Source organism: Mya arenaria, chromosome 9 (genome assembly GCF_026914265.1).
Source record: "Mya arenaria isolate MELC-2E11 chromosome 9, ASM2691426v1".
Taxonomy (NCBI): domain Eukaryota; kingdom Metazoa; phylum Mollusca; class Bivalvia; order Myida; family Myidae; genus Mya; species Mya arenaria.
The window spans coordinates 31,620,283-31,646,714 of record NC_069130.1 but is presented as its reverse complement, the minus strand read 5'-3'; the positions used below and the strand labels follow the sequence as shown (position 1 = coordinate 31,646,714).

The window sequence follows — 26,432 nt, the reverse complement described above, 5'->3', positions numbered from 1 at the left end:
AACAGGGTAAACATGACTTTATTTAACATATGAATTGAAATTACAAATGTGGTAGGCTTGAAGTATTAAGGCCATCCCCAGAGTATCGAGCCAATAGTTTTCTACTGTACATTATATCTCTTTGGTATGTATCAGGGAAACAATATCAGTAGGAAAATTTTAATCAAATATTGAAAATGGAGGACTCGTCCTTATTACCTATTCAACAAATCATTGGTTGTCCGGTTAGCTCACTCGCTTTTCACAAAGTCGACCCGGGTTAGATTCCCAGCCACACAATAAGACCACACTCTCCCACAACATCGTGCAAATGAGAGTGACATAGTATAAGTTGCCATAATTTTCTTCACAATCGTTGTAACGCGCTCGACTATTCCACCGCTTTTCGGTGTATGGATTGAAAAGTTTTGGAAAAAACATGCATGGATCACTATTAGATTAGATTTCAATGCAATACATGATGTGCTGTGATATTTTCATAAATTAAATTGGAAAATATTTGAGATGGTAGGCAAACTTTAACGTAAATTCTAAGTCGAAAAAGGGGCATAATTTTGTCAAAATGCTTGATAAAGTTACCTCCTCCTAAATACAGGTTGGGAGCATGATGGTGAACAAGAGTGCAAAGTTTCAAAGCCAGATGTCAATGGACTTTGAAAATATTTGAGGTGGTACCCAAACTTAAACGTAAATTCTAAGTCGAAAAAGGGGCATAATTTTGTCAAAATGCTTGATAGAGTTACCTCCTCCTGTGTACAGGTTGGGGGCATGATGGTGAACAAGCGTGCAAAGTTTCAAGGCCAGATGTCAATGGACTTTGAAAATATTTAAGGTGGTACGCAATCTTTAACGTAAATTCTAAGTAGAAAAAGGGGCATAATTTTGTCAAAATGTTTGATAGAGTTACCTCCTCCTGTGTATAGGTTGGGGGCATGATGGTGAACAAGTGTGCAAAGTTTCAAAGCCATATGTCAATGGACTTTGAAAATATTTGAGGTGGTACGCAAACTTTAACGTAAATTCTTAGTAGAAAAAGAGGCATAATTTTGTCAAAAAGCTTGATAGAGTTACCTCCTCCTGTGTAAAGGTTGGGGGCATGATGGTGAACAAGTGTGCAAAGTTTCAAAGCCATATGTCAATGGACTTTGAAAATATTTGAGGTGGTATGCAAACTTTAACATAAGTGGTTACGCCTACGCCAATGCTCGGGTGACTAGGATAGCTCTCCTTATTCTTCGAATAGTCAAGCTAAAAATCAGACTTATTTCAATTTAGTTGTACCATTTAATCAATGTTTCCATTACTTTTCTAGTCCATCATCTTCTTGTGTAAACTTAACATCACTGTCTATATCTGTTATTGCACATTCAACATTGCTATCATCAGCTGTACTAACATTATCCCATTTCATACTAACATCTTCTGGAGAGTTACTTTGAGTGACAACTTCATCAGATGTGCCACTGTTACTATTTTCAGTATCTGTGTTATCACTTATAACAAGCTTTGCTGGTGCTCCAGATGCAGGATTAGCTGACAAAGCTATATCTGGGGTTTCCCCACTTGAAGGTGAGGCTGCACCTTTTTGATTGGTGTTTTGAGCAGCTGTGCTCGCTAGCTGCCAAGCTGGTAAAACTGGTGTGGTTGTTGGCATTGGTGGAAACTGTCGTCTGCAATAGGAAAGTATTGACTTAGTACTTTGTACTTCATACTGTGGTAAGCTGATTATTTACTACTATGTATTCTAAGCTGATGTTAGTGGTGTTAGAATATAAGTTTGTTGTTATGATTCTTAGCACCATGTATTAAATACAGGAAATTTGTTTGTTTCTGTGTAAGAATCGCATTATATTTCACAGAGTGAGCACCAAAAGTACATGAGTGACTCAGTCAAGAGTGTACTATTTTCTATAGGTGTTCACATGGTGAAATATTGATTTTACATTGAAAGGAACAATATTCTTTGTAATATCTACCTAAATATATATATATATATATATATATATATACAAGAAACACTGCAAAGCAACAAAACCAGGTTTTAAATGATTGACTGAAAACCTGTTGCCTTCTTTGTAGGATTCAATTTTTTTGGTTTTTATTAACAGTGACCTTGACCAGAGGGGCCCCAAATGCAGTTTCATGGAAGTACCCCATAAACTCTTCCTACAAGTTATGTCAATCTTAGTACCCCATAAACTCAGTACCCCATAAACTCTTCCTACAAGTTATGTCAATCTTAGTACCCCATAAACTCTTCCTACAAGTTATGTCAATCTTAGTACCCCATAAACTCTTCCTACAAGTTATGTCAATTTTAGTGCCCCATAAACTCAGTACCCCATAAACTCTTCCTACAAGTTATGTCAATCTTAGTACCCCATAAACTCTTCCTACAAGTTATGTCAATCTTAGTACCCCATAAACTCAGTACCCCATAAACTCTTCCTACAAGTTATGTCAATCTTAGTACCCCATAAACTCTTCCTACAAGTTATGTCAATCTTAGTACCCCATAAACTCTTCCTACAAGTCATGTCAATCTTAGTGCCCCATAAACTCTTCCTACAAGTCATGTCAATCTTAGTGTCCCATAAAACTCTTCCTACAAGTCATGTCAATCTTAGTGCCCCATAAACTCTTCCTACAAGTCATGTCAATCTTAGTGCCCCATAAACTCTTCCTGCAAGTCATGTCAATCTTAGTGCCCCATAAACTCTTCCTACAAGTCATGTCAATCTTAGTGCCCCATAAACTCTTCCTACAAGTCATGTCAATCTTAGCGCCCCATAAACTCTTCCTACAAGTCATGTCAATCTTAGTACCCCATAAACTCTTCCTACAAGTTATGTCAATCTTAGTGCCCCATAAACTCTTCCTACAAGTTATGTCAATCTTAGTACCCCATAAAACACTTTTCCTACAAGTTATGTCAATCTTAGTGCCCCATAAACTCTTCCTACAAGTTATGTCAATCTTAGTGCCCCATAAACTCTTCCTACAAGTTATGTCAATCTTAGTACCCCATAAAACACTTTTCCTACAAGTTATGTCAATCTTAGTACCCCATAAAACACTTTTCCTACAAGTTATGTCAATCTTAGTACCCCATAAAACACCTTTCCTACAAGTTATGTCAATCTTAATTAGATTATTCACTTTCAACCGTCTCCTACTTTTAATAACAGTGACCCTAGGGGCCCCAAACAGGTTCCGATGAAAGGTCTCCATAAACTCTTCCTATATACCTATATACACAATATATGTCAATCCAAACTTAAGTTTAACTTAAATATTTAATACCAACCTTCTTTCTATCTTAGTAACAGTGACCTTTACCTTGACCAACCCCCAAATTATTTGATACCTTACAAACCATAGATTAGTTTGACGCAGACCTCAGGCCAAGCCACCCAAACAACGATGTACGTCGTTCTTATTACCATGTTTCACTTAGTGAAAACCTGGTGAAGAATTACATTTGATTAAGGTTTTCAGAAAAGTGCACCAAATTGTATCTGAACATGCTATATCTGAAATGCCATTGTTAAAATTGCGTCCAAGCCCTGAGCACACTGAAATTTGATATGGACATGAGAATGGGCTAAAATTCACAGCAGTGATGAATATCTAATTGATATTTTCCCTGTTAGAAACAGAGAATTAGATTTTTAATTCACTGATAAATCTCAATAAACCACTGGAAAACATATAATAAATATAGTTTAAGCATGTTACATGTAATATATTCCTTACTTTATACATTCAATCAAACATGTTTTAACTACGTTTTAGCTAAAATGCACCTGTTTAGAAGAAGGCCTTTTAGTGAAGCCAACTCGGCTTTGATTTCGCTAAATCCTGTCGTACTTTGAGATGCATATGAACCATCACTCTGTAACCAAAATATAAATTAATGAAACTCAAAAACTCCAACACAAAATTGTACATGAATGTACAAATTTTATAATATTAACAGAGAACGTAGGGTTAAAAAAAGTCCAAATACTGCATGTAAGAAGCAAACAAATGAATAATTTGAACACAGAAAATGCTAAAAACAAACATTAACACAAATAAATCAAAGGCATATGATTTAAAGATAAGACTGCTATTATTGGACTTTATTTTGTCAAAAAAATCCTTACTGTTTTTCTGTTAATGTCATGTGACAGTATCTGGAGCTTTTCCTGCTGTTTGTCGAGAACCTCCCCGATGTTAACAAGCTTCTCGTTGGTCTCTGTGATGATCCGTTCTAGCTTATCTAAACGCTTGCTATCTGTCTGGGTCCCAAACAACCATGGTTTGATGAACTCCTGAGCAAAATATAATCTGATTCAGAAACAATTCATGTAACATTGACACAGTATTCTGCTGTAACAAAGGTTTTACATACACAGTCTGTTAAAATAAAAGCTTAACATGAACTATTGTATTAAGATTTAAGAACCATGTCATGACAAAATTTGTGAGTCTATAAAAGTAATCAAATGAGTTAATTCAGCAGTTCTTTATAAACTTTTGAATTACCGTATTAAAGTGTTTGCAGAGATTTCAATAAGAACCGGCTGACGGCTAAAATGGACGGTTCAAATGGCAATTGGGCTGGTTCAAATTTAGAAAACTAAATGAATTTGAAGTAGAATAAGTAAAAGCTGGTCGGTGACCTTACTATTTGAGATGGTTCAACCGAAACTTATTGAGAACCCTGTGTTTGGAATAGGTTTTATTTTCATGAAGCTACATACTATTAAGTGGCATATAAACCAATATTATTGATAGAAAATACAGAGGCAGGTGTACCTTGTAGAGCCTTTGAGCAGCGTAAGAGACCCCGACCAACATAGTGACAACCGCCAACACCTCACGGGCCTTCATCCACCGAGTCATCTCAACATCTATATATAATGCAGTTCACAATCATGCATTTAACAATGATCGTGAAACTAGCTATACCGTGTATTTCCATTTTGTATTTTGTGTATTTGTTCTTGTGTTTTATTTTTTTTCCCTCGATTATTTAACAATGACTTTGAAATTAGTACAACATTAAATTTTGATTAATTTTGACATATAGCGTTTTTTTCTTTACATAATTCACCTGTTCAGTTTAAACTTGCATACTAATCAATGATTAGGGAACATCTTGGGGGGCAAATATGGTTCCTTATGATATAATTTGAAGCTTGAATTTCTTTCTCATCTTGCCATGAATATTTACAAATAAGTCAGATCCTATCTAATAGTGATGAGAAGAATGGTGAAGCATAACTCACTAATACACTCATCCAATGTTCTAAGACATCCATATTTTAAATGATTTTTTATTTTAAATTATGATAATTCGAATTTTTTGTCTTATACCATTATTTCTTTAAAAACCTTCACGAAGTTTAATTGATGATAAATGCAGAAATGTGGAACAAATGTTAAAATCTTGCTTCTTTTATTTTCGATTTTTCTCATGATTTATGATTTTTTTTTATAATATAAAGTTGTTTGTAAAAAAAGTGTTATAAATTAGAAAATTGATTTGAATGGAAATTTGCCCAGTAAATTGATGAAAAATAGTTTGTTATTATTAACATGCAATAATGATGAATAACTGCTCTATTTTAATACATAAATTGTTTTGTTTTTTTTCTGCAATTTTGGTTTCAAAGAGTAAAACAATTATAATATTAGTGTTTTCAGATGCATTCTGTGAAAAGAAAAATGGCCCAAAAACATGACTGAATCCCTTTAAGAAAACAAGAGATGTTTGTCAAACATTATGCCCCCCTGAGCGCCATGTTGTCAGGATTATATGGACAATTGAATGAAATATGCATGGACCGAAATGACAGCTGGTTTGTCACTGACATTAGATGACGTTGAGCCAGTTTTAAGATTATGACCATTCAAAGTGTGAGGAAAGAGTGTGTTAGGACCATGACCTTTTAGGAGTCATCAGCTGGTCACAAAAAATCTAAATGTCAAGTTTGAGGGCCATGGATGCAGGCATTGACAAGTTATCACACAGACAAGATTTTTTCGTTCAAGGTCACTATGACCTTGACCTTTGACCTGATGACCCCTAAAATCATAAGGGGTCATGTACAGATCAGACGCAACATCAAGTCAAGTTTGAGAGCCATGGGTGCAGGCATTGTCGAGTTATCACTCGAAACATTTTCGCATTCAAGGTCACTGTAAACTTGACCTTTGACTCGATGACTCCTAAAATCAAAAAGGGTCATCTTCTGGTCAGGCCCAACTTCCATGTCAAGTTTGATGATCATAGGTTCAGGCATTGTTGAGATATCACTGGGAGAAAATTTGTTGATTTTTTTGCGTTAACTGTTACTGTGACCTTGACCTTGGCCCGATGACCTCCAAAGTCAAGAGGGGTCATATAATGGTCAGGCCCACCCTTCATGTCAAGTTTGATGACCATAGGTCCAGGAATTGTCGGGTTTACTTTCAAGGTCACTGTGACCTTGACCTTTGACCCCTAAAATCAATAGGGGTCATGTACTGGTCAGGCTCAACTTCCAAGTCAAGTTTGAGGGCCATGGGTGCAGGCATTGTTGAGTTATCATTCGGACAACTTTTAACCATTCAAGATCACTGTGACCTTGACCTTTGGCCCGATGACCCCCAAAAACAATAGGGGTCATCTACTGGTCAGGCCCAACCTCCATGTCAAGTATGAGGGCCATGGATGCAGACATTGTCAAGTTATCACTCGGACAACCTTTTACCATTCAAGGTCACTGTGACCATGACCTTTGGCCCGATGACCCCCAAAAACAATAGGGGTCATTTACTGGTCAGGCCCAACTTCCATATCAAGTTTGATGACCATAGGTCTAGGCATTGTTGAGTTATCACTTGGACAAGCTTTAAAATCATTTACCATTAAAGGTCACTGTGACCTTGACCTTTGACCCGATGAGCCCTTAAATCAATAGGGGTCATCTACTAGTCAGGCCCAACCTTCATGTCAAGTTTGATGACCATACATCCAGGAATTGTTGAGTTATCACTCGGACATGCTTTGGTCTACCGACGGACCAAACAATCGACCGACATACCGATATGCCTGTGCAAAGCAATATACCCCTCTTCTTCGAAGGGGGGCATAACAATACATTCAATTTGCAACCCCTAGGCAGGGCATCTTTTCACAAATGATTTTAATAACCTAAAAGATGCATTAGAACTTGGTTTCGTGTACTTGTCTGAAACTGATATGACTGCTTGTCACTTCACCATATTGTGAGAAAGTTGTTACTGATTAATATCATCACTCTTTGATGTCAAACATACAATTTTTGGATCGTTGTACAAATTATGCAGCTCTTGCATAAAATTCTCCTTCAATACTTTGAAAAATCTGATTCAATAAATGTTATATTATGGTGCATTTTCCACTGATCCACTGAAAAAGTTTTCAAATACTTCAAATGTCAAAGAAGTAAAAATAGAAGCCTATACCTTTAGCTATCACTGTTGGCAGACTGTTTGTCTGGGAGACGGCACTTAGTTGGTTCTCAGCAACAGGGCTACTGAATACAACTGACTGGACCCCGGCCCTCCTGCCTGCCTCCTCCACTTCTGCATTGGTCAAACCTGGAAAATTTTCCCATCAGTTATAAATGCAGTTGTTGAAGAAATGATTTCACTTGGACAAAACAGTGGTACATAAACTGAAACACATGTAGCATTGCAATTTAAGAATGCTTTAACATACATGATTATTTGAGCTTATTTGGTCAACTCTAATGTCCAGCATACCAAACATATGTATATTGTTTTGTTGAACTTCATATCCTCCTTATCACTATTGCAAATTACGAAAATGCATCACAAATTATCAAGACAGACTATTGTTTGGTAATGTTTTAAAAATGTTATTCAGTAGAGCAAAAGTCTGAAGAAATAGTAACTCTATACTTGTACTACAGACCACAGCACAGAAACAACAGTTGCAGTTCATATTCAGTTTAGAGCAATTTTGGAAAACAAATTGACACGCAACATAGATAAAAGGGTTTGAGACCTTTCTTTTCAAGGAAGGCTTTCTTCTGACTCAAAGGGCTTGCTTGAACTTTGGGATTCTGTAAAAACTTCACCGCAGTGGCAACCTACAGATTAAAAAAAAGCATTGTGACAACTTTGATTTAGAAATATAAGTTGGATAAATGAATTAGGCAAAGGCAGATATTGAAAGTAAATACATGACAAGGTTACCTGTGTTATTTAATATTTAGAAAGAAGCGATTGCATGTACTTTTTCCCAAGTAAAGGATAGCAAGATGAAGCTATGTTACCTACCAGATCTTCACTGATCACTGCTGCTTGCATGAGGAACTTTTGTTATCTACCAAATCTTCTCTGATCAATGCTGCTTGAAAGATGAAGCTATGTTACCTACCAGATCTTCACTGATCACTGCTGCTTGCATGATGGAGATATATTAACTACCAGATCTGTTCTGACTACTGCTGCGTGAAATATGAAGTTATGCTATCTACCTGGTTGCCTTTAACTCTAAGGGAGATGAAGCTATGTTTCATACCAGATTGCTTGTAAGGGAGATGAAGCTATGTTACCTACCAGATTGCCTGTAAGGGAGATGAAGCTATGTTGCCTACCAGATTGCCTGTAAGGGAGATGAAGCTATGTTACCTACCAGATTGCCTGTAAGGGAGATGAAACTATGTTGCCTACCAGATTGCCTGTAAGGGAGATGAAGCTACGTTACCTACCGGATTGCCTGTAAGGGAGATGAAGCTATGTTACCTACCGGATTGCCTGTAAGGGAGATAAAGCTATGTTACCTACATGATTGCCTCTAACTCTAAGGGAGATAAAGTTTTGTTTCATACCAGATCTTCTCTGATCACTGCTGCTTGCATGATGGAGATATGTTAACTACCAAATATTTTCTGATCACTGCTGCTAGAAAGATGAAGCTATGTTACCTAACAAACCTCCTCTTAGGGAGATGAAGCTGTGTTACCTACCAGATTGCTTCTTAGGGAGATGAAGCTATGTTTCTTACCAGATTGCCTCTAAGGGAGATAAAGCTATGCTACCTTCCAGATTGCCTCTAATGGAGATGAAGCTATGTTACCTACCAGATTGCCTCTTAGGGAGATGAAGCTATGTTACCTACCAGATTGCCTCTAAGGGAGATGAAGCTATGTTACCTACCAGATTGCCTGTAAGGGATATGAAACTATGTTACCTACCAGATTGTCTGTAAAGGAGATAAAGCTATGTTACCTACCAGATTGCCTGTAAGGGAGATGAAGCTATGTTACCTACCAGATTGTCTGTAAAGGAGATAAAGCTATGTTACCTACCAGATTGCCTGTAAGGGAGATGAAGCTATGTTACCTACCAGATTGCCTCTTAGGGAGATGAAGCTATGTTACCTACCAGATTGCCTGTAACTTAGGGGAGATGAAGCTATGTTGTTACCTACCAGATCTTCTCTGATCACTGCTGCTTACAAGATGAAGCTATGTTACCTACCAGATTGCCTCTAAGGGAGATGAAGCTATGTACCTTCCAGATCTTCATTGATCACTACTGCTAGCAAGATGAAGCTATGTTACCTACCGTATTGCCTCTAAGGGAGATGAGGCTATGTTACCTTCCAGATTGCCTCTAAGGGAGATGAAGCTATGTTACCTACCAGATTGCCTCTAAGGGAGATGAAGCTATGTTACCTTCCAGATTGCCTCTAAGGGAGATGAAGCTATGTTACCTACCACATTGCCTCTAAGGGAGATGAAGCTTTGTTACCTTCCAGATTGCCTCTAAGGGAGATGAGGCTATGTTACCTTCCAGATTGCCTCTAAGGGAGATGAAGCTATGTTACCTACCACATTGCCGCTAAGGGAGTTGAAGCTATGTTACCTTCCAGATTGCCTCTAAGGGAGATGAAGCTATATACCTACCAGATCTTCTCTGATCATTGCCGATTGCGAGACTGCATGACCTGCGTTTGCATCAATCTCATTCTGGAAAAGAAGAATAAAACCTACACTGAAATTTAATATTAATTTTGTACTTTATTATCCAAATATATAAAACAATGTATATAAAAAATCACACCAACATCTAAACTTTTCAGCGTTATACCTATGTATACATAAGTAGATAAATAGTGATGCAAACGAATATTCGAATATTCGATCAAACGTTTGGTATTCGAATATTCGATGTTTTTTTTGTTGAATAATAATGATAATAAATATTTTGCCTACAACTATGTTGTTGTATTTAAGATTCGTTTGTCTTGTTTAAACAACGATTGGCCCATAATGCCAGAGGTGTGAATGTGATGACAATACACTAAACACGCGGCATGTATCATTTAGGGACATATCGTCGGGTACTATAAATAGTCCCCGTGTTTTTACAATAACTAGCTTAATGTAAAAACACGGGGAGTGACAGAAAACGACAAAAAAAAAATCCAATTATTTTAGGTAAATTGCTTCTACCAATTAAGAAAATCTAAAATAGACTAGTTCCCAAGTTGGTTTAGTTTTTCCGTAGTTTATATATTATACTGTGAAATCATTAATGTTCGTGGGCATGAAATTTCGTGGTTTGCCGAAAAATAAAAATAAATAAAAGATGCGATCGTCCTAGATCGTCTGCATAATATCCACGCGCTGGCCCGTGATTTCCGTCTTCTACGTCACTGGGTTTATGACACTCGCTAATGTGGTACGACATGCCAATTAGTGCATGTACCCATGTCACTTATCGATTTAATTGGGAATAAAGGTAATAACAGAAGATGTACCCTGATCATAAATACAGATAGGGGAAGCCATTGAATGCCAATTAAGAATTTTGCAAACTGTGAAAACACCGAAAAGGTGCGTATATTGTCACGTTCGGTGCTTAGTAACCTTCAATATACTAGTAATCGATTAATTATTTTATTAAATAAAAAAATCGAGTATGGACACTCATCACGCACATCTTGTAAACTTGGAGATTTTCATTAACAGCACACGTTTAAACACGTGCTTATAACTGTCATTTGCTGCATAAAACACATTTAATTGATTTGGTTGATTATTTGTTAATGGCAGTTATAATATATTAACAGAATAATGATCGTAAGTTATACAGTGAGTCAGGTTTTAACACTGTATACTGCGACCTCTGTAAAGAATATACTAGAGTATGTACGTAACAAGGCAATTGAAAAAGTGATTAAAGGGTTTATATTTCGTGGGATCTTGAATTCGTGGTTCACCCAACCCACGAAAACCACGAACATTAATGCCCCACGAACATTAATGATTTCACAGTAGGTCAATCCCAGAACGAGGCTGCTCCTCCTACGGTTACTCTCCATTGGCACATAACGCCATTTGACCAAAAATCCATCTAGGTTCACGTTATTTACAAATATGAAGGCAGAGGAATATTAATAAAAAGTTTTTGTTAATTTCTCTGTTGATAAAGTATGACTTTTTGTCTTTCTGAAATGGAGAATTTCAGAGGCTCATTTGGTGTTATTCAGGGTCCGCCACGCGTAGTTATTACGACAAGGAAAAGCTAAAATGCCCCGGCTATTACTTTAGAGAATATTATAAAAGTTTACTACAACTTTTAAAAGATGTATTTTGGTAATCAACTATTCGAATATTCGTTCGAAAGAATTACCGAATATTCGAATATCAATTTTGCCATTCGTTTGCATCCCTAATAAATAGTCATAGAAAGGATGACAGGTCAACATCATACACTGTTTTAGGATGGAATGTCCTTTACAGCAAAACTAATGTTGTTGATAAAAGAGTTCATTGTGCAATTAATTGCACAAGATGGAGAACAATATGCCCATTTTTCATATACATTAGGGATTGGCCCAATGCATTAAACAATTAAAGGTAGAACAGTAATAAAGGCATACTATCATACTCACATGCCAGACAGATAGATCTAAAATCAAACCATTACAATGGTAATTTAAGTCCTGGATTTTGAGTAATACAGTGTAGAGAGTACTGCTGAAAAGTGAGTTGTACTGTTTTTATATAAACAGGCCAGTTCCAATGTCTGAAGAATTCTGTCACACATTATCACAATGTGTTTACTGTAAAAACAAATTAGCGATGTGGCTATTCATAAGCAGTGCTTTAAAGCAATCATAGCCAATTTAGATTGTAATTTATACAAAATGATACCCTAATTGAGTTTCTGCGGTGTTTCTTGCAATGAACACAGCGATCGTTAATTCTTACGCCGAGTGATTCACAGCGGGAGGCAGTCAGATGATAAATTCACTGTTTTGGTCACAAAAAGTAGGTCTTACACTATTAGTGTACTGTACACAAGTAAGGGCTCCTGCTGGCTATCACCATTGTTGCCATTTGCCAGGGAGCATTTGTATGTATGAGTTGTCTCGCTTGATAAACAATATAAAGGTTAAGGTTAATTTTAAATTGAGGGTGTTCTCATTGGCGTTAGATTTATACATTTTTTTTTTATTTTACAAGTCAAGCGATATAATGAAATACCATTCCTGGATGTTGTCATTCAAATTACAATACAGATAATACATCGTTTGGGGGAAAACAAATTGTTACAAATAAATATGCAAACTGGTAGGGCGTCTAAAAGTTTAAAACCTCACTTGGTTCAGGTGTGTGTCGAACCTCATTTCGTTTTAAGGAATGAATTGCGGGGTTGATGTCAGGAATGAATTGCGGGGTTGATGTCAGGGTATGAACGCAATTGGGCTGGTCTAAGTGTGTGGAGTCCGAAAGACTCCACGCGTACTTTGACTGGCCCACTTGCGTTCATATCCGCGATAATGACATCAAACCCGCAATTCATTCCTTATATTTATACCAATAGTTCATTATTTTATTCAAGAACGTTAAAAAAATACTTCATTTCATTTCGGATTACCTTTCAGTAATCCTTTCTTACCCATTCTGTAAATAGGACCACCCGACTGTTACCGGAAACATTTTTTTTCAAATGACATCACAATAACGCGGGAAAAGATCAACCACTTGAAATCACTTTTAAACATTAAATTGAAACACTTTTGGAAACAAAACTTTTAAAATATAATAACTAAGGACTTTTTAAAATGTTGATTTATATTTTACGGGACCTGCTGACACAATACAAACAATAGCAAGATCAATAGTTTTCATGTATATTGTTATGCAATGAATTGCGATCCGAACATATCCGAAGATGTTGCGTTCATCGAATGATGAACGCAATTGGCGAAAGGCAGTTCATTTAAGGAATGGAAGTTGAGGTGTAAATATTATGATTTGAAGGTTCTAAGATGACTATTATTGATTATTTTTCTGACCATATGGTATTTTTCCCAGATGCAAAGATGGTAAATACGGTTGATGGGTAAAATGGGATCAACAGTATTCAACTGACCAAATGAAAATTTCATCGCACAAACCACACTTGACAAACATTCAGATTTAATGTATTTTTTGGAAACACCAATCACAAAATGTACACAATTCTTTTGAAGTTTCTTGAACACTCAAGGCAAAATTACACATATTAACAAAAAAATCTTAAAATTTCCATGAAAAACTTAAATGAAAGTAGAAAATAGCGCCGGCTAGTGCTTCCCACCTGATACTGCTCTTCAACCAGTAAAATCATAATATGATAAAACACATTCAGTCATGTCATTGATGCCTTGCAACAGGGATAAATAAAACAGATCAGATGCAGATTTCAACATTTTTTTTTTAATCTAGGCTTCTGTGCACCTTCTATTCATTTACAATTTGAAGATTTTTGAAGACCCATTAGAAGAAATTATACCTATAAAATAAAAAGAAAAACATTGATACATAACATCAAATTGACTGCAAAGGGGCTCTTAAATATGCGAAAGTAGTTCTTTCAACAAGAGCATTTTCCCAATATGTGATATATTCATTTATCAGCTATTTAAATTGATACTAAGATTCTATTTAATACGAATAAAACATTGGCTAACACAAGCAGTGATTACAAGTAACAGTAATGTAGAAAATGTTCAAGAGTGGAACTATATTGAGTAAAACATATTAGAGTGACACCGACGGCTCCATGGGTTATAGGCACCTGGGTTATGGTTAAAGGAGGCGATTATTTAAAATAATCACCTTCCAAAAATGAGTGGACAAATTCTGTTCTACACCCACTAATGCACTAGTCAATTGTAACCATGGCCCCCCGAGGTCCGGGGAATAGCAGGGACTTTGACTTTCAGTCCAGCCAAGACCGGGCAAAATCTCCGCCCTGCGGGAACTAACTGCTGGTAAAAAAATCCGTCAAATGCCCCCACACCCCATGGACCCTGGATAAGGCCAATTTCCCGCTATATTTGGCGTGAAGACAAAACCACTGCATTCACCCGGCACTGCGGGGCCACCTGGAAGGTAAAAACACGGCCCATTTCCCCGGCTATCCCCTGTATACCCCCGGACCTGTGGGGGGCCGTGGTTACAATTGCAGTTCTTTAATTTATACATTTGATATAGATATACTCTATTTTGAGTATATTATTAAAGATGTCACACATACATAGTATGAATATATCTTTATCACACTTCTTCTGCCAAACATTACTAACCGCGAAATATCAAAGGCACACCGCAACTGTAGTCCAAACAAGAGATGTTTGTCAAACATTATGCCCCCCCCCCTGAGCGCCATGTTGTCAGGATTATATGGACAATTGAATGAAATATGCATGGACCAAAATGACAGCTGATTTGTTGCTGTTTTAAGATTATGACCATTAAAGTGTGAGGATAAAGTGTGTTATGACCGTCATGACCTTTGACTCTATGAACTCAAAATCCAGAGTCATCAGCTGGTCACCAGAAACCTAAATGTCAAGTTTGAGGGCCATGGGTGCAGGCATTGTCAAGTTATCACAAGACAAGTTTTTTTCGTTCAAGGTCACTGTGACCTTGACCTTTGACCCGATGACCCCTTAAATCATAAGGGGTCATCTACAAGTCAGATGCAACTCCAAGTCAAGTCTGAAGGCCATGGGTTCAGGCATTGTTGAGTTATCACTCGGACAACCTTTTACCATTCAAAATCACTGTGACCTTGACCTTTGGCTCTATGAATCCTCAAATCAATAAGGGTGATCTACTGGTCAGGCTAAACATCCATGTCAAGTTTAATGATCATAGGTTCAGGCATTGTTGAGAAATCAGTGGGGGAAGATTTGTTAACTTTTTTGCGTTAAAGGTTACTGTGACATTGACCTTGGCCTGATGACCCCAAAAGTCGATAGGGGTCATCTACTGGGCAGGCCCAACCTTCATGTCAAGTTTGATGACCATAGGTCCAAGAATTGTCGAGTTTGCTTTCAAGGTCACTGTGACCTTGACCTTTGACCCCTAAAATCAATAGGGGTCATCTACTGGTCAGGCCCAACCTCCATGTCAAGTTTGAGGGCCATGGGTGCAGGCATTGTTGAGTTATCACTTGGACAACCTTTTATCATTCAAGGTCACTGTGACCTTGACCTTTGGCCCAATGACCCCTAAAATTAATAGGGACAATCTTCTGGCCAGGCTCAATTTCCAAGTCAAGTTTGAGGGCCATGGGTGCAGGCATTGTCGAGTTATCACATGGACAACCTTTTACCATTCCAGGTCACTGTGACCTTGACCTTTGGCCAGATGACCCCCAAAAACCATAGGGGTCATCTCCTTGTCAGGCCAATTCTCCAAGTCAAGTTTGAGGGCCATGGGTGCAGGCATTGTTGAGTTATCAATCGGACAACCTTTTACCATTCAAGGTCACTGTGACCTTGACCTTTGGCCCATTGAGCCCAAAAAACAATGGGGGTCATCTACTGGTCAGGCCCAACCTCCAAGTCAAGTTTGAAGGCCATGGGTGCAGGCATTGTTGAGTTATCACTCGAACAACCTTTTACCATTAAAGGTCACTGTGACCTTGACCTTTGACCCATTGAGCCCAAAAAACAATAGGGGGTCAGCTACTGGTCAGGCCCAACCTCCAAGTCAAGTTTGAGGGCCATGGGTGCAGGCATTGTCACGTTATCACTCGGACAACCTTTTACCATTCAAGGTCACTGTGACCTTGACCTTTGGCCTGATGACCCACAAAAACAATAGGGGTCATCTACTGGTCAGGCCCAACCTCCAAGTCAAGTTTGAGGGCCATGGGTGCAGGCATTGTCGAGTTATCACATGGACAACCTTTTACCATTCCAGGTCACTGTGACCTTGACCTTTGGCCAGATGACCCCCAAAAACCATAGGGGTCATCTCCTTGTCAGGCCAATTCTCCAAGTCAAGTTTGAGGGCCATGGGTGCAGGCATTGTTGAGTTATCAATCGGACAACCTTTTACCATTCAAGGTCACTGTGACCTTGACCTTTGGCCCATTGAGCCCAAAAAACAATGGGGGTCATCTACTGGTCAGGCCCAACCTCCAAGTCAAGTTTGAAGGCCATGGGTGCAGGCATTGTTGATTTATCACTCGAACAACCTTTTACCATTAAAGGTCACTGTGACCTTGACCTTTGACCCATTGAGCCCAAAAAACAATAGGGGGTCAGCTACTGGTCAGGCCCAACCTCCAAGTCAAGTTTGAGGGCCATGGGTGCAGGCATTGTCACGTTATCACTCGGACAACCTTTTACCATTCAAGGTCACTGTGACCTTGACCTTTGGCCTGATGACCCACAAAAACAATAGGGGTCATCTACTGGTCAGGCCCAACCTCCAAGTCAAGTTTGAGGGCCATGGGTGCAGGCATTGTTGAGTTATCACTCGAACAACCTTTTACAATTAAAGGTCACTGTGACCTTGACCTTTGACCCATTGAGCCCAAAAAACAATAGGGGGTCAGCTACTGGTCAGGCCCAACCTCCAAGTCAAGTTTGAGGGCCATGGGTGCAGGCATTGTCACGTTATCACTCGGACAACCTTTTACCATTCAAGGTCACTGTGACCTTGACCTTTGGCCTGATGACCCCCAAAAACAAATTGTCAATAGGGGTCAACTACTGGTCAGGCCCAACCTCCATGTCAAGTTTGAGGGCCATGGGTGCAGGCATTGTTGAGTTATCACTCGGACAAGCTTTAAAATTATTTTACCATTAAAGGTCTGTGTGACCTTGACCTTTGACCTGATGACCCCCAAAATCAATAGGGGTCATCTACTGGTCAGGCCCAACCTTCATGTAAAGTTTGATGACCATACGTCCAGGGATTGTTGAGTTATCACTCGGACAAGCTTTGGTCTACCGACCGACCGACCGACATACCGACATGCCTGTGCAAAGCAATATACCCCTCTTCTTCGAAGGGGGGCATAATAATTGTACGTTTACGGATTTTTTTACGTTTTTTGATATGACAAATCCTTCACGTACAAATTGTTTAGTATCAAAAGTGGGTAGTTATTCCGATCAGAATTCCGGGTTAAAGCATTTAACATCTAAAAAATATCATAAAAACAAGAAATATTACCAGATTATGTTATTTTTTATCAGTTCCTTACATAAAAATGTCATATTCTACGAATAATTATGAGTTTTGTTTTTTTTTCCATTTCTTGCTGTCAAAACATAGTGATATATACATGAAGGGCACCTGCAAGGCTTTAGGGCACAATTTTTAAACAATCGGAACATTTCGGCCATGGCCGAGTTGTTACGATTGTATTTACGAGGTCTATCTCGAAGCTTGTCGGAGGTGGCCGAGTTATTATGATTGGGTCGAGTTGTTCCGCTTGGCATAATTGTTGTCTGTGTCAGTCAACTTTCGTTTTATTGGAAAGGTATATAATGTGTTTTAATGCATTTAATGCTTGTTTTGTGCAAAATAACTTTTCACTTACATGGTAAAATATGAATATAAACCTTCACAATCAATTTAAACCATAAAATACTTCACTTAATACAATTTCAATATTTTTCAAAACACCCCCGGTTTTTGCACAAACCCGTTTAGACGTTAGGGATTGGAAGAATCCCGTATAACACATCTATAATTTTAGACTTACCGCAACTGATAATGTGAAAATATCATTATCACCTCATTAAAGACAAACATCGCTAATTCTATCAAAAAAACAACACCCACAAACACTATACAGGTGTTTCCTTTGATTTAAAAGTAGGCCTTTCTGGACCGGGCCTTTCTGATACTGGGCCTTTTTGACCCGACTCCATTGATTGGTGCATAACCAGCTACAGAAAAAATCTAAATTAAACTAGTTTTGCTCAATTTTATAAGAATCATTATTTTAGGCAAGTGCTAAGCTAGTCATTCTAAAATGCCGTCCAGGCTCTTTTTTTGGACGGCATTTTAGAATGACTAGTGCTAAGCGACAAAAATCATAAGAGAAATTGCACTGACACCTTTGAAAAAATAAATTTTTAACAAAATACGAAATCCTGATTCCTAACCTTTCCCTGTTCAGCCATGTTTATTTGTAAACGATACGATTATTTTGATTTGCTCGTCTTTACTCGCTCTACCCAATAAAATGGACTTTCTCCCATGCAAGAAACTCCACAAGAGACCAACTCTTCCATTTGTTTGCCTTTCGCACAACCAACCAATGAACAGGCACGTTACAGAAATGCATTTTACAATTTGTTTACATTCAAAAAGTTGTAAGATTTACCTCAAGGTATGTTGATTTAAGGCAATAATACAAATATTGATAGCATGGCTCAATTTTTTTATGTATACCACATACTTTTTACAATAGTAGATCTACTATTTTTATTTGGCTTTTGCTGTACCCAATCTTAATGCTGACATCCATTTTCGTGATACCCGTGAGGCAGTCAACACTGTTGACAACAGTATCAGAACAGAACAGACGTATAATTTATCATACTAGCCAAAGCATGTTTTTATTTGTAACTTAATTTATATTATAAATATTTCTGAGCCGGAAACTGAAAAAAAAAATCAAGATAGGCCTTGAAATAACAAATTTACACATGTTTGAAGTTTCCCTAGATACAGAGAATATTAACAGAATACAGAAACTGGAATAAATCTGTCAAAACCCAACCTGGAGTTTCCATTCTGAAAATTATAAAAAAAAAAAATGGACAGTGGATAATACAATTAAAGTCTATCTAATAAAGTATATCTGTATTTTAACTATTGCTTCATTTTTTTCATTTACAATAAATATTTTATCTCAAATTATTTTTTGTGGTCTTTACAATGAAGGTAGTCTAAAATAATAGATGTGTTATACGGGATTCTTCCAATCCTTAACGTCTAAACGGGTTGGTGCAAAAACCGGGGATGTTTTAAAAATATTGAAATTGTATTAAGTGAAATATTTTATGGTTGAAATTGATTATAAAGGTTTAAATTCATATTTTACCATGTAAGTGAAAAGTTATTTTGTACAAACAAGCATTTAATGCATTAAAACACATTGTTTACCTTTCCAATAAAACGAAAGTTGACTGACACAGACAACAATTAATGCCAAGGGGAACAACTCGATCCAATCGTAATAACTTGGCCACCTCCGACAAGCTTCGGGATAGACCTCGTTAATACAATCGTAACGACTCGGCCATGGTCGAAATGTTCCGATTGTTTTAAAATTGTGCTCTGAAGCCTGGCAGGTGCCCTTCATGTATAATATCGTTTTGTTTTCACTTTTGACAGAATATAAATGAAGAAAACCCGTCAAACTCATAATTAGAAGTTGGATATTTAGTTTTTGTGTACATTGAATGCGAAAATGTTGTTTGAGGGATAACTCGACAATGCCTGCTTCCATGGCCCTCAAACTGGACTTGGGGGTTGCGCCTGACCTGTATAATTTTAGGGGTCATTGGTTCAAAGGTCAAGGTCACAGTGACCTTGAACGAAAAAAGCTTGTCTGTGTGATAACTTGACAATGTCTGCACCAATGGCCCTCAAACTTGACATTTAGGTTTTTGTTGACCAGCTGATGAGGTCATCGAGTCAAAGTCCATGGTCATAACTCATATTCATCATTAAAATTTCATGATATTTTCTTATTTCCTGCTGTTAAAATGATACCTTTTTATCTGCAAATATCAGTCATCATCTGAACATGATTAAAAACGATACCTACAATCCTCACACTTTGAATGATCATTATCTTAAAATTGCCTCAAAGGCATCCAATGTCAATGACAAATCAGCTATCATTTCAGTCCATGCATATTTCATTCAATTGTCCAAATAATCCTGACAACATGGCGCTTAGAGGGGGCATAATGTTTGACAAACATCTCTTGTTTACTATTGTTTGATAATTTTATTAAACAGACATTATTTTTTATAAATCGAGAATGAGGTACCGTGTAAGAAAACTTTTACTGCAGGTCTGCTACAATTTTATTTCAATTTGTGCAAACTGTGGTGCAAGGAGCTTTTCTCCCGAATCAGAATTGTGCATATTTTGAGAATTGCTAGTACTTCAAGTATACTTCATTGCTTACACACACTGTAAGAACATTCTGGCGAATGCAAATTTCATATAACTGTAATTTATAGTTCTATAAATCAGGGCTTCTGAAAGGAAATATGCACATATTTATAAAAGTGGTGGCGCTGTTGCTCTAGTGATGGTGCTGTCGAGTAAGTTTTGTGCCTGAAGTAGCATAAAGATTAAACGCTTTTGGAATGAATACAAAATAATGGTTGCTATGCTTATCATACATTATTATGCTTGTTATGCCAACCAGTTGCTGAAACAATACTGTTCGGAAACTACCTTAACCAGAATGAAAACTAATACGAAAACAGAAGGTTTGATGCCGTTAATTATACATTAAAACTACCTCAGTTGACAGTCATTGAAGCAATGTGTGATGTGCCAGTATGTTGGGGGGAAGGGTTCAATAAAAACACTTTTTTAGAATACAATCTACATTTTTAGTCGATGACTACCCGGTATTACAATATCAGCTGATTATTCGACATCTTAACAGTGAAGTTAATTAACACAGAGCAAAGCTATCGCCCTCAAGTATGTCCACTGTGTGTTTGGAGAAGTGTAAATAACAAAAAATGTTTTTGTATTACAATTTTTACTGACTAAGCCGATTTGGACTGAAATTATAAGAAAATTGGACCTTGGTCAAAATCTGTCCAGACAACATGTAGTCCGTTTTGAGAAGCCTGGTCGAAAAAACAACATAAATATTAATGCTCATAACGAGGTACATTAATATGCGTGTATATTCCAGTTTGTATCAACAGTTATAAAGAAACCCTCAGTTTTACTAGGTAGTTTGTACAATTGCTGTTTATGGTACCTAATATAAAAAATTATTTATTTATGTATATTATTTATATTTGTTGTTATTCAAAAGAAGTTTTAAACACTCTTATATTTTTTAACTGTACACAAATCATAGGCTTCTTTTGTTTTGATTATTGAAGTCGAATGAGTTGACATACGGTAATACGGTAATGCATTAAAAATTAAAATATTTTTTTGCATTATAAACCCATATTGTGCGCCTTTACATACAACACAGCGGTGAATGACGTAGATAACTACACAGCGCTAATAAAGAAGGAGGCCACAGTCTGCCAGACTTAGTTCTGCTCAATCCAACAATATACAAATAGCAATAATAGCAATAATTTCAATACTTCAGTTTTTATGTTACATATTTATACATCACAGAATGGATTGTTCTAAGTAAATAAGGTTGTTTTATTTTGTAGTCTACATATTCCCAGTGTTGTGTTCTCTTTGGCGTGACATGATGAGTGCAGCATCCCGGCCATATAAAGTGTGGAGCGGTGACAGAAGCAATAAGAAGTCTGTGACAGCATCAACCTTGCAGGAATTCACCAGTAAAGGTATATTTTGCCTGCTGGTGTTTATGATTGCAGTTTATAGTGAGGAAAATCATAAGGTATCAATATAAGCTTTTTGTACTTAATTAAAACATTTTTTTTTTGTTCTTAGCTAGAATATAATTATGTATGCTCAGGCACTGCCGCATTCATTTTTAACCTCCAACTCCATTTTATTATTTACACTCAGCCTCAACTTCATTTTTATCCTCCGCCTCCACTATATTTTTAACCTCTGCCTTCACTTCTATTTTACTCTCTGCCTCCACTTCATTTTTACCCTCTGCCTTCACTTCATTTTTATACTCCGCCTCGTCACCTGATTGTCGTCATCACTGTCGTCGTAGCTGTCATCGTTAGAGGCGTTAGTTAAGTTTTGCAATTAGGTCACTTACATGGAAACAATCAAAGCTATCACTTTGAAACTTGGGGAACTTGTTCATCTAATCTCTGTTTGTCTACCACGTAAATCCAAGTTAAATTAAAAATAGCGTCCATATCTGTACTTATCACGTGACTTTCACATGCTAAATATACACATTATAAACTGGTTAAACATTATGCACTATTTTTGAATGGGTAAACTCAGCTGAGATAGCAACAAAATAATGTTTAATTATGTAAAATGATGTATTATCAGCATCATACAGTTTACTAGCTCGTATTGACAATTCTAGTCTTGTTTTTAGGAAGTACTGTCGATTATGGAACCATCTGGCATCTAGTCCCTTAAAGAAAGTGTTTAAATATTTCAAGTTTCAATGTATAACAGTATGTACTATTGATTGTTCAGTGTTTGTACCGCAGTTTACCTGTAGGAATTTTTAGAAGAAAACTAAGGGTTTTTTTTCGGCCCTTTCATAGGGGCTGAATGTCTGTGCCATTCCCAAAGCAATCTAGTCTATATATTTTAACCATCCTAAAAAGAGGGAATGAACATCTTGACTTGTATTCAGCACACACTCAATTATCCTTTTTCTAAAATTCACAGAATTATCTGTTAGTAACTTAGGATGGAATTAAACAAATAATGCGAGATGTTGAAATATTTGCCAATTTTGAGAACGGTCCTTTTCCAAAAAATAGCAGAAAAAACACATGCTGATGATTTTGAGTTAGGAATTACGTACCATTATATTATTATTTAAAGCAAAGGAGAAGCTAGGACTGCGCCATGATGAGCAAGTGACTGTGGTTTTTGAGGCTGATGGTACAGAGGTGGATGAAGATGATTACTTCCAGTTCCTGCCTTTCAACACAACACTCATGCTGCTTGCCCATGGACAAAAATGGAAGGGCCAGGGGGAAGGTATGTAAAGAAGAAGGCAGTTTATAAAGACTTATTTTAAACATTTTGCAGACATATTGTATTAGATGCTCAATAATTATGTTTGGAAATGAATTATAGCCTTTAATTTGTTTGGGCATTTGAAAGATTGTGGCTTTTTCCACCAAATACACCAAGTGACTTCCTAAACAAAGGCATCATCAATAGCTTGTCAGTCAACATTACAAATCAAAGAGATCTAAATTGCCACTGTCAGTGTTTGATGTATTCTTTTAAGTATCAACTTTGAGCACGGCTTCCATTAAGAAATTGAAACTGGAAGTAGGAACTTCCTGTCTATCATTTTTGGAAGTTTTACACTAAATAATGGAAGTTTAAGTCTCCATAATACAATATCTTTTTCAACTATTTTTCAACAAATATATTAAAAATCAAATAATTTGCACTTTAAGTTATATTATTATAATTCATTACTTAAAGACACTTAAACTGATTGAAATTATGACTATGATAATATTGACAAAAGGTTTTGATATTTTGAACTTCCAAGCTTTCAACTTTGGAAGTTTTCTTCAAAATTATGGAAGTTTTTGTACTTCCAAGGAGTCATTTTTGGAAGTTTTAACCCATTTCTAGGAAGTAATATACTTCCAAACTTCCTTTAACGGAAGCCCTGTTTGAGCTTACTATAAGGGGAAAGCTCATTCCCACAAACAATCCATTCATTCACAGTTTATATTGGTTTCAAAATGCCAAGATTTACTGCTCGAAAATATTTGCAGTACAAATTGACTCTCTCCTGTTGCAAAAAAGGCATAATGATCATGATTTTATTATCTGATTAAAGAGTAAGCTTTGCTATAAAGGTAAGTTGCAAACAGTAGTAGCAGATACAAGGTTAAAAAATCATTTTTTGACCCCTTTCTTCAAACTTTTTTGTAGTTTCTGATTTTTTTTAGTAATAACTTAAACATTCAGAGTAATTCTCCTAACTAAACCCCACTAATTATGTAAAGCCATAGTTATGGGAAAACTTCAATGTACAAGGAATCAAAATTTAATCGGTTTATTTGATAATTTTGCCATTCCCAGTCCCCAACTTGCCATTCCCAGTCCCCCACTTGCCAGGCCCGGTCCTTAACTTGCCAGTCCCGGTCCCCAACTTGCCATTCCGGTCCCCAACTTGCCATTCCAGGTCCCCAACTTGCCAGTCCCGGTCCCCAACTTGACATTCCAGGTCCCCAACTTGCCAGTCCCGGTCCCCAACTGCCATTCCAGGTCCCCAACTTGCCAGTCCCGGTCCCCAACTTGCCATTCCAGGTCCTCAACTTGCTATTCCTGGTCCCCAATTTGCCAGTCCCGGTCCCCAACTTGCCATTCCAGGTCCCCAACTTGCCAGTCCCGGTTCCCAACTTGCCAGTCCTGGTCCCCAACTTGCCATTCCAGGTCCCCAACTTGCCAGTCCCGGTCCCCAACTTGCCAGGCCCGGTCCCCAACTTGCCAGTCCCGGTCCCCAACTTGCCATTCCAGGTCCCCAACTTGCCAGTCCCGGTCCCCAACTTGCCATTCCAGGTCCCCAACTTGCCAGTCCCGGTCCCCAACTTGGCAGTTCCGGTCCCCAACTTGCCATTTCCGGTCCCCAACTTGCCAGTCCCGGTCCCCAACTTGCCATTCCAGGTCCCCAACTTGCCAGTCCAGTGTGTGATTGTTGTACAGTAATCCAGCTCATCAAACAACTGGACTTCTAATTTAGAGTCATTGCTCAGATTCTGTGCCTGTGTTTTCAGTTGAGGGTAAGGATGAGCCAGACTACATGATGCCTTCCGGGAAGCAGGTCTCCGATAGGGTGTGTCAACTGGCTGGAGGACTGAAGAGAGAGATTACCAGACTTATCACTTTCTCAAATGAAGATCTGCAGGTGACTTTTAACATACTTCATAAAACTGGTTCAATTTTACTTCATCTTTTTTAAATTTGTTTTTATTGCTTTTTTCAGGCCAGCTGTAGTATAAATTGGCATTATTGTATTAATATTATATATTTGCTGCAATTAAATGTGTTTCAATTATAAACATAAAGCATACAGCAAACCTAAAGTGCTGACATGTTATTCCCAGGAGATGGCTGACATGGACAAAGGTGCTTTGGCCATGTTGCTAGGAGAGACTGAAACATATGCACAGTCGGTGCAGGAGGCGTGTCAGCGGCACCTTGACGAGCGACACCAGACGACCGAGGCCATGGAACTGCTGAAACTGTATCACAAGGCGCGGGAACACAGCCCCTACGTGGAGGGAGAGGATAACAGTAAACGACAAAAGTTTGCACATACTTGAACGATGACTCTCATGTCTAATTTTTACCGGTACTATTGTACATGTTTACATTCATGATTTGTGTTACATATTATTTACCATCAAACATGTATACATTTAGAGCTTTTTTGTTGCATCTACATCCGTTTCTTTTTTAAATTAACTGTTGAATAGTTTCTAAGAACTTGTTCACTATTTTGTAATTTGAAGTCATTTAAACTTCCTTGATACGAATACTGTTTAAATCAGAACAATTTACTGTTTGAAGTGTTCAATAGCATCTTATTTTGTGCTGTCTTGAATTAGAAGTGCATACGATCATCTTTTGTTTTTACATTTATTGTTGGATCATTCCAAGACTTGGTGGTCTCTAAATTTGTTTATATTCACTTGACCCATTGAGCTTACATTATTTTTCAATATGCAATATTCATTATACGATACTTTTGCAAATAAATATTTCTTTACTTATAAAGTTTCTTTTTTACTCATTTTAGACTTATTGATGGATATTTAATCTCAATGTCATAGCATGTTAAATAATTTACACATCACCATCCACACTGCTATTTGCATGATCCTAGTTGATTTTACTTGCAAATTGTGAATTGATGCAATATTTGAATGTCAGAACGCAGGTAGGTACACTTCAATTCAATTTCATAAAGGAACTTGAGAAGGGCACAAGAATAATTTTAATTCAATAGTTTTACATTTACTCGAAATAACAAAAAGGAAACTAGTATTGTTTGCTAATGCAGTCACCCACTGTTTATCTTCTATATAGCTCACGTTGTGTGCCCCTGGGCTGTAACTCTGTTACAACTGTTCTCCTAATTTAAATTAATGTTTCGTTGTAAGCAGGCAGCAAAAGTGTTCACTTAAAAATATACCCCTTAATAGTGCATGCTTTTAGCACTGGACCGTATGCGAATAGGAAGTGTCTGAAAT

General features: G+C 37.4%; 2 protein-coding genes across 8 annotated transcripts; one reads left to right on the top strand and one right to left on the bottom strand.

Annotated features, from left to right (window-relative positions):
- On the bottom strand, positions 1-18,545 carry LOC128246823 (peroxisomal membrane protein PEX14-like). Of its 3 annotated transcripts, none has more exons than XM_052965281.1 (8): positions 18,464-18,545; positions 9,954-10,016; positions 8,045-8,129; positions 7,480-7,614; positions 4,804-4,898; positions 4,149-4,316; positions 3,807-3,895; positions 1-1,670 (listed from the first exon to the last, which is right to left on the bottom strand). In XM_052965281.1, exons 1-8 carry the CDS (start codon positions 18,479-18,481, stop codon positions 1,301-1,303), a joined length of 1,023 nt encoding a protein of 340 aa, XP_052821241.1. In that variant the 5' UTR covers positions 18,482-18,545; the 3' UTR covers positions 1-1,300. The 3 variants fall into 3 exon arrangements, with proteins under 3 accessions (XP_052821241.1, XP_052821243.1, XP_052821242.1); XM_052965283.1 differs by lacking the exon at positions 18,464-18,545 and adding an exon at positions 10,503-10,542; XM_052965282.1 differs by lacking the exons at positions 9,954-10,016; positions 18,464-18,545 and adding an exon at positions 8,874-9,920.
- On the top strand, positions 11,338-25,950 carry LOC128246825 (DNA fragmentation factor subunit alpha-like). 5 transcript variants are annotated; one of them, XM_052965288.1, is made up of 5 exons: positions 11,338-11,410; positions 21,744-21,881; positions 23,029-23,187; positions 24,954-25,084; positions 25,284-25,950. In XM_052965288.1, exons 2-5 carry the CDS (start codon positions 21,782-21,784, stop codon positions 25,500-25,502), a joined length of 609 nt encoding a protein of 202 aa, XP_052821248.1. In that variant the 5' UTR covers positions 11,338-11,410; positions 21,744-21,781; the 3' UTR covers positions 25,503-25,950. The 5 variants fall into 5 exon arrangements, with proteins under 5 accessions (XP_052821248.1, XP_052821249.1, XP_052821245.1 ...); XM_052965289.1 differs by lacking the exon at positions 11,338-11,410 and adding an exon at positions 11,434-11,456; XM_052965285.1 differs by lacking the exon at positions 11,338-11,410 and adding an exon at positions 11,624-11,648.
- Positions 25,951-26,432: the final 482 nt, after the last annotated feature.